Source organism: Corvus hawaiiensis, chromosome 3 (assembly GCF_020740725.1).
Source record: "Corvus hawaiiensis isolate bCorHaw1 chromosome 3, bCorHaw1.pri.cur, whole genome shotgun sequence".
Classification (NCBI taxonomy): Eukaryota; Metazoa; Chordata; class Aves; order Passeriformes; family Corvidae; genus Corvus; species Corvus hawaiiensis.
Genome location: NC_063215.1, coordinates 51,429,050 through 51,444,719, shown reverse-complemented (window position 1 = coordinate 51,444,719; position 15,670 = coordinate 51,429,050). Strand labels below are relative to the sequence as shown.

At 40.1% G+C, this 15,670-nt stretch overlaps 1 protein-coding gene across 2 annotated transcripts in view; it reads left to right on the top strand.

Annotated features, from left to right (window-relative positions):
* CEP85L (centrosomal protein 85 like) overlaps positions 1 to 15,670 on the top strand; it is a 139,768-nt gene that overhangs the window by 68,094 nt on the left and 56,004 nt on the right. For both annotated transcript variants that reach the window (XM_048296230.1, XM_048296231.1), the window contains exon 3: positions 8,153 to 8,919. In XM_048296230.1, coding sequence (XP_048152187.1) covers positions 8,153 to 8,919 — 767 coding nt within the window. The remainder of the gene's footprint in view (positions 1 to 8,152; positions 8,920 to 15,670) is intronic.

Genomic DNA, 15,670 nt, shown 5'->3' with positions numbered 1-15,670 from the left:
TTTCTTGCACAAAAAAACCCCAGCTATATATTTCAAGGGAATGTGTGAACTTTTAACAAGGAGTGTTTTGGATGACAGGTCATTCTACCAAATGTATTTTTAACTTCAGTTAGTATTGGGAACTTTGGCCTCAGATCTGGCTGCTGTGGCACATAGGAGAAAACTAACACTTTCTACAGAGCTTGTCTCGTGTGTAATGGTTTCTTAACTGATCATGCATGATCAAAAAAGAAAATGTATGATCTCTGTGTGCTTCGTTTTGGCACTAATTGTGGTTTGATCTCTCCTGTGCAATTTTCTGGGAAGATGCTCAGATTGCCTCTTAAATTAGATGACAAGTGATGGAATTAAGAACTTGGCACTTGAAATGGGATGTGGAACGCAGAGATTGATTCGTAGTGCTAAGGTGAGTTCATGTGAAGGTGTGGCCCACTGTGTCACTTAGTTGTGTGTTCTTGCTGCTAGAATCTTAAGAACTTCACTACTGAGGTTTTTGCCAGGTCTGCTGTCTCAGAAGGCTTGGTGGGAACCTGATGTTAATGCACAGGGATGACCTCTCAAGCATGGGACAGCACTCTTTAAATAAATCAAAGCTGGTGAGTGTTGGCTGTGACCTCATGAGACTTGGTCAAAGAGCAGACTTGTGAAAGAGTATTTCAGTACCAGAAATACTAAAACTTAAGTAGTAGCTCGTAGAGCGTTTGTTCCTTGTCAGTACTGTGTTCTAGGGAAAATACTGAATTTTCAGGTAAATCTAAGTGAATCAAGACAACCTTTCCCATGGTAAGCTGAAAACAGGATGTGAATAATGTGAAAATAGGGAAATACGAGTAATTTTCTTTGAGTAAATACTTTTCCTTTGCTCAGTAAAGAGGTATAATTTTGTTGTATTCAATGACAGTCAGTTTCTGTGTTAAGCTTTAATAAACTTTAGAATATACTTGTTTCCCCCTTCCTCTTTTTTCATATTATTTGCAGATGGACACTGTTGTCCTCATTACTTGTCTGAGTAGGATTGTTGCTACCTTATCACCTCTCTAGCAAACAAGGGAGAAGGTGTGTTTGCCTGAAGGGCATGGAAAAGAATGAGAAATCACAGATGGGGGAAATGTTAAGTTCATGAGCCATAGAGGAGGAGGATAATGAAGATGGATACCAAGTGGCCAGGTCTTTAGTAAATTAGATGGGGTATGTTTGGCAAGTTTCTGTTCAAGTATGTTCATATGTATGTAGCATTCCTTTTGTTCGTAAGGATGTCTAAGAAGCTGTTTGCCATTTGCTGGAACTCAGTGTTACCTCTGCGTTTCTTTCCTTGCATAAGTGTCTATGCCATCCTGGTACTTACGTGTGCAGCTTTTACTCTTACTAGCATGGCTTTCTGCTCTACTTACTAAAAGTCCTTTAAACTTGCCTTGTAGTATTTTTTGATTTCTCTACATTGTAGGAGGCCTGTGAGGCTGTCCTATCATTTATTCCTTCTTCCATCTCTCTGCAGTAGCACTGCTCAGGGATAGTAGCTTTACCAGTATTTGACCTGAAGGAAAGTCCTAAAAGCAACAAAATTGCTTCACATTTTTGAAATCCTGTCTCAGCTGCAACCTTATAAGTTCACATTCATATTATTCAGTGTCGTACTGTTCAAATTCTTGGTGAATTATATAGTTTTTTAATTCCTTCAACTTCTAAACCTAGCGAGGTTTTAGGTAGAACTTGCATTCATTTGGTGTGCAACGCAGTAGATAACGGAAAATCCCACACAATTAATGTGAAACAAAGTAGAACTGACTTGGAGTTTGCAATCCACATCTTATGTAAAAGAGTTCTGATTGATACTGGCAGTACAGTGATGGTGATGGTGGAAAGCAGTGAACTTCCTTCTTTTTTCCAATTGACATTAATTGGACTTGCTTCTGAATACCACATGACTGTTTCTGCTTTGAAGCCATAGATGTGACACCACCATCTCAGTTTACTGGCAGTAAGTATTTTAGTATTTAATATTATTTTAAATTAGCATTAGTTAGTATTGTTTTGCCTCTAGTAAGTTTTTTGTTATTCTTTTATAGTTCCTTTTTGTTTAAACACAGAATTTTATAAACAAGCAATATTTAAGAATTCTTTCTCATACAAAACTTGTTAAGTGTCTGACCAGTTCTCTGCTGTGTCTGCAGAGCTTCCTTCTGTGCTTCTGCCACAGCCTTCTCTGATGCATGTTCTTATTTATCCTTTGGAAAAGAGTTATTTGCAGAGATTTCCTTCCTTCATTCACCTCCTATTTTGGCATAGTAAACTTGAAGGAATATGAAGAGGGCTTGTAAAAAGAATGGTGAAGAATCTGGACAGTACCAAAAAAACCCCCAACAAACCAACCAAGCCCCAACCATTCCTGTGACTGCTGCTGCACCCTGGAAAGGCATGCTTTTGCTTCCGGAGAATGATGAGTCAGTGTGCTTAGGGCTTTTTGCTAGGACTGTCCTCCTGCCTGACCACTTTGAAATGTCTCACTTGGCTCATCTGATTATCTCTGCTGCATTAAGGCTGGTCCAGTCTATGAATAGGTAGGCAGGGAGCAACACACATGTAGCATCAATACTGCTGTCATGGTACATCATCCTACTGTGTTTCAACCAACTCCCAGGAGAGTCAGACATTTCTGTTGTTGAAAGCCACTGTTTTGGAGATTTCTGGGAAGCAGCCACATGCTTGTGTGGTAGATGGAAGACTCATGGCCCCTTCAGTCTTGTGTTGAATGCTGGAATTGTCTGTGGCTTGTTGCTGGGGTCCATGCAGTTAAGAGCTACAGAACAGTTCAGAGGAACGGACATCATATAATGAATGTCAGAGCTTTTGTTCACTAAACTGCAGCGAGATTCAAGACCTTAAATGTGTATAATGGAGGCTTGACATCCCCTGTTTACCTTCTTCTTAGTTAATAAGAACAATTTAGTTTCTTTTCCTGGACTGGGATAAACTATGTTAGTGTTTTGGGGGGTGGGCGGGAAGGGAGGACAGGAAGAGAAGGTCAGCTGTTTTTAATACTGGTGTTTCTCTCCATGATCAGGGCATTCTAATTATACCTTGGATAAAATATCAAATTTCAAAGTCCTTCACACGAGGAAGGTTCTCTGTTTTCAATGGCATTAGATGAATGTGCATCCCATAAACACATGTATCAAATGCATTTTGGTTTTGATTAATATTGGGTAACTATATTGGCTGATTACTCTGCTCCTGTTTGATAATATCTTATTGGGACCAGTGAAGAATTTGTCCCATGCAGAAGCATATCTTAGATGGGAGCTCTCATAGCACTGTTTTCATTTTGCAGCTTAAGAAGTTGTTTAGGGTTACAGTGAACCTTTTCTGACTTGTGTGTTTTGACTGACTGTTGGGCAACAGATAAGGATTTTAAGTAGCTGAATGAGGCTGGTGTGTCTGGCCTGAGAAATTACTTCAGGGGTTTTTCTTTCAGTAATTTAAAAAGCATAGAACAGGAAAATGCAAATGAGTAGGAGGTGGTCATTAACTTTATATTGAAGAGTTTCTTTCTTCTACCCCTCCTTCAGAAGAAAGTGCCTGCTGTGCTTTCTCTTTGTGATTAGTTTTTTTATTAAGACCAAAATTGACTCTATTACATTATTTTCTATGCCAGATAAGCAGTAATTAAATATTTCAGAAGTTTAACACAAGATGGTAAGAAAGCCATATGAAATGTTCTTCAGTTTTTTATTCCATCTGCTCCTGTTATGTGGTAGAAATCTTGTAATGTGTTTCTAAAATAGCGTATTTCAATTCTCTTATTTATGTGGCTTTGGAAGTGCTGGATCAGGTATTAAAATGTCATGCCTGTTAGAAAAGTACTCCAGGGAGTTTTGTGGTGGGCCCCAAAAAAAGTTATTAGGATAATTGAAATGAAAAATTTGTCATATAATCGTACTTCTGCTGAAAGGAAAACCAGTAGCATCTAGCTACTTTTTTATCCTCCTGTCTCTTTCGGTTTTCAATAATGAGACCAGTTTTAAGCTTTGAAAGACTCTGGAGACACACAAGCCATGTTTAAGAGTGTTTGTAATCTTCAGATAAATACCAGATGAGTGAAGTATACCCCAAGTAATCCCAAAGAGAGAGTGCTTTCAGTTCTGAACTGGCATTTGCTTACCCCTGCCTGTATGGAAGGGAAAAACCTGCTGCTTGAATAAAGTAGTCTTTGGCAGGATTTGGCCAGATGGAGCTTATTCCTGTGTCTACAGAAGAAGTAATGTCTCTTAAGTTTCATGATGCTTTCTGTATTCTCTCCTATTTTCAATGAAATCTACAAATTTCCTGCTTTTTGTGTTGAGGGATGTTTCTGAATTGCAGACTGGTTCTCTTTCCAGCTGAGCCTGCAGGCAAGGCAGACTTAAGCAATATGCTCTTAAGAAAATGTGTGAATTTTCTCATATGTTTCAGTGAGCGTTAATGGGAAGACTAATTAGGACAACTTGAAGCCAAAATTACTGTGTTTCTTTTTGAGACAAATTATTAGAGACATCCATCAGCTGTACTTGGATATAAGTGGCATTCCAAATTCAAATCTGATGGAAGAGTTTAGAATTGGAAGTGAGGAAAAGAAGTTTAAATCTTAACTAAAAATTAATTAATTTTTAATTTAATTAAATTTAGAGTAGAAAATGTAAAAATAAAAATGTACCACATGTTAATAACTCTAATAAATGAAGGAGATAATGCATTTACAATTATTAATGGTTTTAATTTTTGTTTGAAGATCATGTATGGGTAACATTAAGTCAGTATTTTAGACTGAAAATGCTGTATTACATAGTACTATATATATTTTATTATTTTAAGTTTTATAGATACATGTGTAGAGGATTTATTTCTCCTTTCTCTTGAAGATGTAACATTTCTAGTCCTAGAAATCTGCATAGCCTAAAACATAGATCAGTTCTTTTTGAATTCTAATATACTCTTATTTTCTTCGGCTATAAAAAGGCCTGGGACTGCTGCTGGACTGACTTTGTGCTGTGTCAGATTCAGCTTCTAGGTAAGGCTCAATACAAGTTAGTTTTCTTGAGTGTTACAAAGCCAGCAGCATCAAGATAAGGAGTTACCTGTACATGAGGAGATGCATTTCTTTCTGCTTTGCATTTCCATCCCTGCTTTTAACTGAGAAGGTAGGAGGGAAGAGCAGGAGTCTCTTCCTGCTCTTCTGCTGCATATTCTCCAAAAGCAGGACTCCAACCTGCACTTTCCATCTCATGATATATATGTTTGAGACTCCAGCTCCATCAGGTCACATACCTTTCTTGCTTTCTTGTCACAGCTTTGACATCCTCAGACAGAGGTGGCCATGTATCTTTATTTCCATAGCAGGGCTGGACGGGAAGCTGCAACCCCTGCTACACAGCAGAGCCAGATGTACCCAATTTGTAGTGGCTTCTGATGCAAGTGTCTGATGTGCCATGAGAGAAGACAGGAGGCAGAGCTGAAAGAAGCCGATACTGTACCTGGCACAGGCAAATAGGTTACATGTGGTGGACATATCACAATTTGGAAATGAATAGTGCTGCAGTGTCACCATCGCTGCTGTTGCAATATCTGTGGGCACTGTTGTGTTTGGTCAGAAGACTGTGATTCCATCTGCTTGAAATGGGTTGTGTGGCCTTCTGTCTTTCTCTGTAACATGTCCCACCTCTTGAGCAATATCAAGACAGAACAGCCAATAGAAATGATTCTCTCTGCAGTATAGAATTTTTAAGGAAGAAGTGCAGGGAGGAAGGAAGGTCTTTTGTCTTGCATGCAAAAAATGTTACCTCCACATAAAGTAGCAGCATGATTAATCAGGTAGCAAGCTGGTCCATTTAACTTTATCATAGAATCAGAGAGTATCCTGAGTTGGAAGGGACCCACAAGGATTGTCGAAGTCCCACTCCTGGCCTTGCACAGGACAGCCCCTGAATGTGTTCTCTGGCCGCCATCAGCACCCTATAAATAGCTCTTAAACTTGGTCCACTTCAACCAGCACTGACAGTTCTGCCAAGTCTTCTTACAGAGAGTGATGTTCTGTAACTACCATGAAAGTAGGCAGCTGGGTAGAAGCAAGAAACTGTGTGGTGTGAGCTTATGCACTGAAACGAGAGGGTACGTGGTGAGGCAGGGACTCATTGGGAGGCAGGAGGGCTTCAGCAAGATTTGCTGCCTTTCTAGGAGTCCTGGCATTAACTATGTAATAAATAGGTATCAATCAAGGAACTGTTTATTCTTTTGTGGGCTATAATGCATTTTTCTCATAAAGAGTGTGACTGTAGGACTGTATTAATTTGTATTGGGCTGCAAGTGCAAAAAGTGAAGGAAGTCTGATCCCAAATAGGGAGGAATATTCAAGTTGCAGGTAAGGATATTTTTACTTGGATACATGGAAAAAGAAGTGCTACCATTTTTGAAAGTTGTTGCGCTGTTGGAAGCTCTCTTCCTTTTCCTCTCTATGGTGTGGTATATTGAGTCAAATACGTGCTTTCACAGTATGCTTAATTAATAATAATGTGTTCTGGCTTTCACCAAATCACATTAACCTAGTGTAGCCATTGAACTGGTTATGCCAGTTGTACTTGTAGAGCAATTTTTTTTTACTTTTAAATTATCACAGTATGAATTCATATAGTAGCTGACAAATCTCAAAGAAAGAGGTTCTCTCTAGGTTAGCATAGAAGAAATAGGGAGAATGTATCTGTCTTGCTTTTTGGCAAAAGGGAGACTAAAAGAATCTTTTAATTAGAGCAATTTCATTCTGTCTGTCTGCCATGAACCTGACTTCGTGGGAGCTGATCCTCTAATGAGAGAATTAGGTGTTTATTTCTGGTTGCCCACAGCCTGTGATGCTAAGCACATGTTGGTGGGTGTGTGAGAGCTCTCAGCCAGTCCCCAGTAATCTCTCCTTTTCCTCTCATATCTTTGTTCTGCTGTTCCCTCCTGAATATCATCTTCCTGATATTTTGACTTGGGAAAGATCTTATAAACTGATACACATTTTCTCTGTGGTGTTGTATTTTGGTGTGTAAGTATACAGACATTCACTCCTCCTGCCCCCACGCCTGGTGGGATGGGGAGAAGAATTGGAAGTGTATAAGTGAAAAACCTCATGGGTTGAGGTAAAAACAGTTTAATAATTGAAAAGAAGAAAAAAATTGTAAGGAAAGTAGTAGAGAAATAAGAAGCAAGAAAGGCTGCAAATGAAAACAGTTGCTCACCACCAGCTGACTGTTGCCTGAGCAGCAGCCCCCCAAACCACCCTTCCCTGAAGTTTTATTGCTGAGCATGGTTCCATAGGATATGGAATATCCATCTGGTCACTTGGGGTCAGCTCTTCCAGCTGTGTCCCCTCCCAGCTCCTTGTGCACCTCTGGCACCTTTGCTGGTGTGGTGGGGTGAGAAGGTGAGAAGCAGAAAAGACCTTGACTATGTGTAAGGACTGCTCAGCAGGCACTAAAATATCCCTAAATCACCAACACAGTCTCCAGAACAAATCCAAAACATAGCCCCATATCAGCTACTGTGGAGGAAATTAACTCCTTCCCAGTCAAACACAGCACAGGAAGCATACTTGGAAATTGGTGAGATCCAGAAGGGATGAATAACTCTGTCCAAGTGACCATTATTAAACTGGCTTGTCTCCAGCACTGCCATTTTACAAAGTGCATTTATTGAATTGTTTTGCCTTTAAAAAATGAGAAGAGGGGTGATGGAAGAGGAACCAGTCTTGGGGCTCCTGAACACCTCTACCATTTGTGGTATAGAAGCTCCTTAGTATTATGTGGGGTGGGTGAGAAATCCAGCCTGGCAGCTTAAAGCTGGGAAATGAGCAATGGTTTCTTTGGCTCACAGGCTGAGAATTCTATCTGGAGCTGCTGTTTCCAGTGCTTAGTGCACTTTTCTTTTTGTAATCATGACACCTGAACAAAAGATACTTAAAAATCTCTCACTTTAATTAGTTTCCATTCTCATGGTTTGGAATGGTCTAGAAAGCCCTATTTTGTCAAGAAACCTCTTTCCTTCCATTTTGAATTTCACCTTGAATTTGATATTTTATCCTATCTGAATGAATGTTAATGAGCTCAGTGTTGTACTTATTTACGTGATAAATTTCTCTTCACAGATCATTCAACTTCAAGTGGTACATCATCATTTAAGCCCAGCCGATCACTGGTTTCTATTCCCACTGCCCATGTGATGCTGTCTAGTGCCAGCTCTTCACTTTCCAAACACAGGGAAGCTTTCAAGTCTGATGGCTCAAAATGGAGTACAAGCTTTGTGCGGTCAGGAGGAGGCAGAAATCAGGGAGCCCTGGACAATTCTCTTGACATGAAAGATACAAGACCTGTAAGAAAATGGTCCTCCTTGTCTAAACTCAGCTCACCAAATAACTTCAGCCAAGATGGAAGTAGTCATTCAGTGGAATACAGAGCTGGTACGGACAAAGCCGTGCCACCTCAATTAAGGACAAATGGGCCAAGTTGTTTGCATGACAGCATGGAGTTGCTAAAAATTGAGGACAAAGAAATGGGGAAAAAACGATCTTCTCTACTGGACTGCAAATACAAATTTGAAACGTGCAGCAAAGATGACTTTGTTTCAGATTCCCCAAGTAGGAGACATGCCTTAGACTTGACCTACAGTGCCTTACCTGAAAGCAAACCTATGGCAGGCGGCTGTGAAGCTTTTGGCCAGAGATACGCGACGCTGGGACAGCAGGCTGTGAGCGGAGCTCCCATACAGCCGGCAGTGAGGACTCAGATGTGGCTCAAGGAGCAGTTACGGGCAAATCCCCTGGACTGCAGGCCTGCTGAGGAGCCCTATGGCGTGGCTGCGTGGCACAGGCAGCAGCTTGAAGACTTCAGAGTAGCAGGTGACCAGCCTGTGCAGGTAAGCCTAAAGCTTGGTGTTTGCTGCCATCATGTGGCATCCTGTGTTATACCTGAGGAGTAACAGGCAGTTTTTAATGAAACAGGAAAGGAAACAGGTCCTCCTAACCAGGTGATGGTATTTTTAAGCTTTGATTGGGTATGTTGCTGCTTGTTTCTCAGTAGTGGTTGTTTGTTGGGTTTTCTTTTATTTCTGCTGTCTGCTTACAGTTTACTCTGATTCATTGTGCCTGTCTGCATGGGGCTAACATCTTTATCTGAAGCTGGATGTGGGAAGAGGCTCATCAAGTAGCCTTTTCATTAGTTTTAGAGTAACTGCATAGTGGGGGAAATATGAATGTATTTTGATCTGAATGAGCTTACAAAGATGCTGCATTTATATATTCAGGAAAACAAGAATGACTTTTGTGTACTGCAAGGATGAATGAATATTCAGTCTCATTATGCCTAGCACTTAAAAACTGAATTCAGTTTAGTATTAATGCTTCTTTTTTAACAAACTAAAATCAACTAACAGTAGCCAACAAATCTGGTTTATTTAAATAAAGTAATATATGGGGTTGATGCATCATACTTGAAATATTTTCATATTGAGAATATCAAGCACATAGTTTTAAGAGATAGGTAACCCTTTTCTAACATGGCAATTCACAGTCTTTGTTTCCAGCTCTTCCCCTAATGGGGAAGTACAGTTTGTGAATGAAGGCAGTATTTAAAATCTACATGTTCTTGTTTACCTGTGTTGGTAAGTTTGGCTTGGCTTGAGAAAAAAAATCCTGAGCAGTTTACTGTATGTAAATTTGTGTGAAAGGCATCTTAGAGTTAGACTAGGATGTTACCTGAGCAGAGATAATCTAGCTGTATGTCAGATTTCCTGTTTTCTTCAGCCTGAAGTACTTTAAGTGATTTACAAAGAGTTGTGCTCAAATTTTGATGTTCCTTCTGCTCTATATTGAAGGAAAGAATGACAAGTTTAGAGATTCTTAACATCCAGTTTTGCTCTTAATGGTGATCTGGTTTTGTTTTTTGGTGGTGTGGTGAATTTTTGTTGTGTTTTTTGGTGGTGTGGTGAATTTTTGTTGTGTTGGGGTTTTTTGGGTTTGTTTTTTGCTGGTTTGTTGGGGTCTTTTTTAACTTCAGAAAATTGAAGCCAACTAATATGGCCAAACCAGTTTAGTAAGCCCTAAGGGTTTCTCTAAATACCTGACATTTTTACAGGTAGCCAGCCTTTACCTTTATTGCTGCAGAAACGCTCATCTTTCTCTAAGCATTTTAAAGATTTTGGTGCTGATAAACTCCCCAGGTAGAGAGCAGAGGCTGATGGGTTCCTCTCAGAGCCAAAGGGACAGAGACTGGCTCAGTGCTGAGGCTGGGTCCAGGGCACTGCCAGCTGGGCTCCTGGCAGTTGGCAGCTGCTGGTGGCTTTGAGGAGCACATGAGGGGTTTGGGAAGTGACAGCAGGGTACTGTGAGGGAGCTTGGGCTATCCATTCATGCAGGTCTTCCCAAACACCTGAGACGCGCAGCTGGCTGCAGCCACCAGTGGTGCTGTCTGTGAGATTTGTGATCGGATTGCTGTGCCTGGTGGTTCTCTTCTTGAATTTAAATATACAGAATGACAGAATGTTAAGGGTTGGAAAGGACCTTAAAGATCATCTAGTCTCAACCCCCTCTGCCATGGGCAGGAACACCTACTAGACCAGACGGCCCAAGGCCTTGTCCAGCCTGGCCTTGGACACTGCCAGGGTTGTGGCATCCACTGCTTCCCTGAGCAACCTATTTCTCTGTCTTCCCACCTTCACAGTAAAGAATTTCTTCCTAATATTCAGCCTTAAATTTCCCGTTTTTCAGTTTGTACCCATTACTACTCCTTGTCCTATCACTACAGTTCCTGTGAAGGAATTCCAGTAGGCTTCCCTCAGATACTGGAAGGTTGCTGTGAGGTCTCCAAGCAACCTTCTCTTCTCCAGGCTGAACAACTCCAACTTCTTCAGCTTGTTTCCATAGGGCAGGTGCTCCAGTCCTCTTACCAACTTCGTGGTCTCCTTTGAACGTGCTCCAACAGTTTGATATTCTTCTTTATGTTGGGGACACCAGACCCAGATGGGGTCTCACAAGAGCAGAGTAAGCTTTATTTACTTATTTACTTCATTTAGGTATGTGTCTCTTCATCATGTTGTACGTGCCTTTACAACACTTTGTTTAGGATGGGTGTTTTAGAAATTTATTTTTTGTTTATATCAAAGCAACTCCCAGCTTTTGTCCTTCATTTCTCACTCTGGTCATGTTTAAATACAGTATGAAGGCAAAGTTAAATGTTTGAAACAAATGAAGCCCTGTATGTGTTACCACAGTTACTTAAAAAGCTGTGTTTGGAGGACAGAGCCAGCAGGGGGAACACGAGTGTTATTTTTCTTTGACTTCGATTCAAAAACGGTGCTGCACCTTTCTGGGTTTTTGAGATTTGATACTTTGCCAAAAACTGGCTTGTTTGTTTGTTTGTTTCACCTGTAGCTTTTACATCTCCGTGGAGGAAATTCCTGATGGCCTTAGCAAACACTTTGATTGGTACAATCTGGAGTTGTGTTGCTGACCTTGAAATAGGATCTGTTTTATATCCTCAAGTGAGATGTGGTTGTGAAATAGAACCCAGAGAAGGTTAAAGCATGTGCAAGAGCAGTGAGCCTTTGGGCTCTTAGAGGCATCACCTGCTGTCCCTCCCTGCCCTCTGTGTCTTTCTGACAGAGGTTACAGCTGTAAGGAGGATAGATGCCAGAAACAAGAAACGAGAATGGTTCTTCCTGTCTTGGCACCTGTTTTCTAAAGAAACCTCAGCATCATTCTGCTGTGGCCTTTTTTCAGAGATCACATGTGTACCTGGAAACTGGTATTTTATTATTTCTGAGAAACCAAGAAAACTACAATCCTAAGTGGAATATATATGTAAGAGAGTAGAAGGCATAAGAGGAAGCTGATAATTTATAAAAGGGGCAGAAGCCACAGCTCTATAGAAATTTTTTAATTTTTCTTTTCCTTTTAGTGAGGATCACTTTTGCTGTTTTGCTTTTAACACATATATATGCTGATGGAAGTGGTTTTTCTAGGACTGTAGTGGTTTTTCTAGGACTGAAAAAAATTAGTTTATCATTATTTTGCTTTAAAACTATTATTGCCATGAACAGAGAATACAACAACCTTTGCTTTAACACACAGCAGCATTTCCCATTTACTGAACTAGGAGGCCGTAAAAATCTAAATTAAAAGGCTCTATGCTTTCAAGCAATGGCATTTCTTTAAGTCTGATCATATTATATATCCTGCTATGTGAATGCATGGTGCTAGTCCAAAAATTAGGTTTAAAATAAAAACATGCCTTTAAAATTGTTGGAGATCATATAATAAGAAGGAAAGCTTCAGAAGGTTGCATATCTACATATTAAATTTTCACAGTGTTTTAAGTATCACAGGATGAATCTCTTTTTTTTCTAGTGTACAGAGCATCTGTATAATTTCTTCATGGTGCGCTAAATTGTGTCAGAATATTGCAGAGATAATAGGTGGAAATTGCTTAAGTGCATCTTTTCCCTTTAATGTACCAGGTTTAGTGGGGTTTTTTAATGAGGAAAACACTGGACTGATCATACCACGTATACAAAAGTTGCTGGTAATTAAGTTTTAATGCAATGAGAAATTTAGAGTTATTATAACAGTTTTCACTGGAAAACAGAAAAGGAAGAAAGTGAACTGCATGCATATCAAAACATTGGTAAACAAAGCTATAAAACTTCAATTGAAAAAAAAAGTCATAGCATTTTTCAGATAACAGTGTTGCCACATAAAACTTTATTCTTAAATGTCAACTCAAAGCTGGGGTTTTTTACAATCCTGTCAGATCAGAAAATTAAAAATTATTAATATCAACATTTTTCCTGTATCACATTTTGATGAAACCATATTTCTTAGGAATATAAAACTTTTTAACATGAGAGATTATCACTTTTAGCTAGCAGAGTGAGCTCCTTTACTGTGAGCCATAACTAAGGTTTTATGGTCTCTTCCTTTTGCTGTGAAGTTGGTAGCCCAACAAATGGGATTCCATTCATAATAATGTGCTTGTAGGTTCAGTCTGGAGTAAGTGCTAGCAGATGATGAGAAACCAAACTTGGACTGTGCTTGACTGCAAAAAGAGCCTTGGCACTGGTTAGCTGATAACTTTGCCAGCTTTATATGTCATCTCAGGAAAACGCATGTTTCAGTTTCAGCAGCGTATTTCAGCATTTGTTGGGGATTCTGTCATGTTCATTGCTGGCTGAGAGGAGGCTACTGGGATTGTATCTGGGAGTTGTTTCCCCATACTTTAATGGCAAAGTTTCTCACAGACTTCCTTGGTACGTAATTTTTGATCTGGAAATACATGATAGTTCGTGGCAGTAGGCTCATCTTCCTCAATTTATTAAAAAGGAATAAGTGATTTTATTGTTTTGTCAGGACCAACTGTTGTCACCATGGTTTCCCTAAGAAAAGGAAACTTCTGAATATACAGAAGGTCATGTAGACAATAAGCTTTTGTAGCCTCAAGCAGTATGTCAGTGAATAACCATTTTGTTGGGAAAACTGTTCGTACTCTGCTTTGGACTAGAGTGGGTTTCCTGTTTGTTTCTGTGTTTTTGGTGTGCTTTGAGCCATCTATGTCAAGCATCAGTGGGAATTCTCCTAAGTAGTACACAACTATGTAACCATTACCACATATATCTCTTGTATAGAAATTCACAGATTTTTTTTTAAAGCGGAATATTTCAAGATTATCAAAATAAATGATGAAGTGCTTATGGTGATGTAGCTGTGCAAAGTTTTCTGCTTTAAGGGTAAACAGATTGGAATTCATACTACTATAACTACTATCAACATTAGAAAACTATGGGTATATAGTTTGCAGAAGCTATTTCAAATGTTTATTGCGCGTATTTCAGAGCAGGTGAGAAAAGCGCTTTCATTTTAACTATCTGTGCTGCTCTAGGCCATTGTGCTGGTTTGGCTGGGGCAGAGGGAATTTCCTTCATAGTAGCTGGTATGGAGCTATGCTTTGGACTTGCACCAAACCGTAGTCCCATGCTAACTACTATACTGTGAAGAAAATTAACTTTATTCCAGACAAAACCAGCACACTAATGCTCTGTAAGCTTTGGAGCAGGTAGCCTAGAGTGGAATGTGCATACCTATTAATGGTAGGACTCCCTTAAGCTTTTGGGTTTGCTGGGCCTTTTCCTGTGAAAAGTCTATTCATAGATCCAGTTTAGATGAGTCTCCTGCAGATAACTGAACCACCCCACAACAACAGTGATCATATGGAAATTCTGAGTGTGAACATGTACGGATCAGCTCTGTAATATACTCAGCACTCAGCAGTGTATGTGCTGAATCAGGGATGTGCCTTTGGCAATAGGAAGCTGGAGCTGGGGCTTCCCCCACCCATGAAACATCATCTGCCTCTTTTGCACGTGTTAATATGCATATGGCAATAAATTTACTGTTCAATATGTATTTGTTGGTGCACACTGTTCCCATGTTTCACTTGGGGAAGTGAGATGCTGAGAGGAAGTTGTTTGGCTCCAATATAATGTATGAAAATCTGCTTCTGGTCCCCTCCTTTCCCAGCACTTCTCATGTATTTAGAGCTACCTCCTGGCAAATCATTCCAACAGAAGTGTGCTCTTGTTGGTCACTCTCCTTCCCAGGACCCTGTGGGGAAACTACATCATCCTGTAAAGAGCCACAAAAGAAGGTCGTGTAAGAAGTTTTTGCTGCATGCCTAGAGGTGAGGACAGGCTATGGACTGATGATTGCACTGGCAAGTAACAAGTGGTCTGTCAAATACCGCTGGAGGGCCCTCACACTGCTCACTTGACCTGTGCATAAGTGGTAAATCCTCTTACTGAGGCTGTAACGCATCTTGGGTCTGTGCAGATGCACTTACTGCTGGTGTATGTGCTGGTGTTAAGGGTTTTCTGGGCAGAGTTACGATAACCTTGGGTAATGGCCCTTTGTTTTTCAGTTGTTTTGACAGCTGCTTGTTCTGATATGCTGGATAACAGAAGGCTTCTGGCTTTTTGGTGTTGCAGTGAACCACAGGTGGTCAAAAAAGGTCTAACCAATAATTATGTTTTCATATTTAACTTTCACTTATCCCCATCTCTGCTACTGCAAGCTGCTTTGCAGGGATATCTTCGTTTCCATTTACAGCATCTGTGCTTTTCTCTCCACGTGTTCTGTCAGCTCAATGCTGGCATTTTGGTTTGCCTTTCTTGCTGTCATTTCCTATTAAGTGTATGTTCTACAGAAATCCCATTCTAAAAATGTGATATCTGCTGTCCCCTTTTTGCAGAAATTACATTCCTTGAATGCTGCAAATAATTTGTAGATCTTTAAATAACAAGCAGCTGTAGCAATGAGAAACTACAGTAGCTGCTGATGTATTCTTGGATTTCTTCAGGTACTCAGCAAGGCTCTAGATGCTTTCTTCACTCGGTGGCAGATAGACACTTGTGCACAGCTCTTGGGATTGCTTTCTGATAAATTTAGGGTGTGAACACATTCTCTTACTGTCAGATATTTCAGCCTTTGCAGTCTTTGCATACTTATATTCAGGTAGTCTAAAGTGTCTACATTATCATTGCAAAATCCTCAAGGCAAAATCTGAGAAGGAAGCAGAGCCTTACAAAGGTTCACATCAGCTTCACAAGGATAAATGCAAGC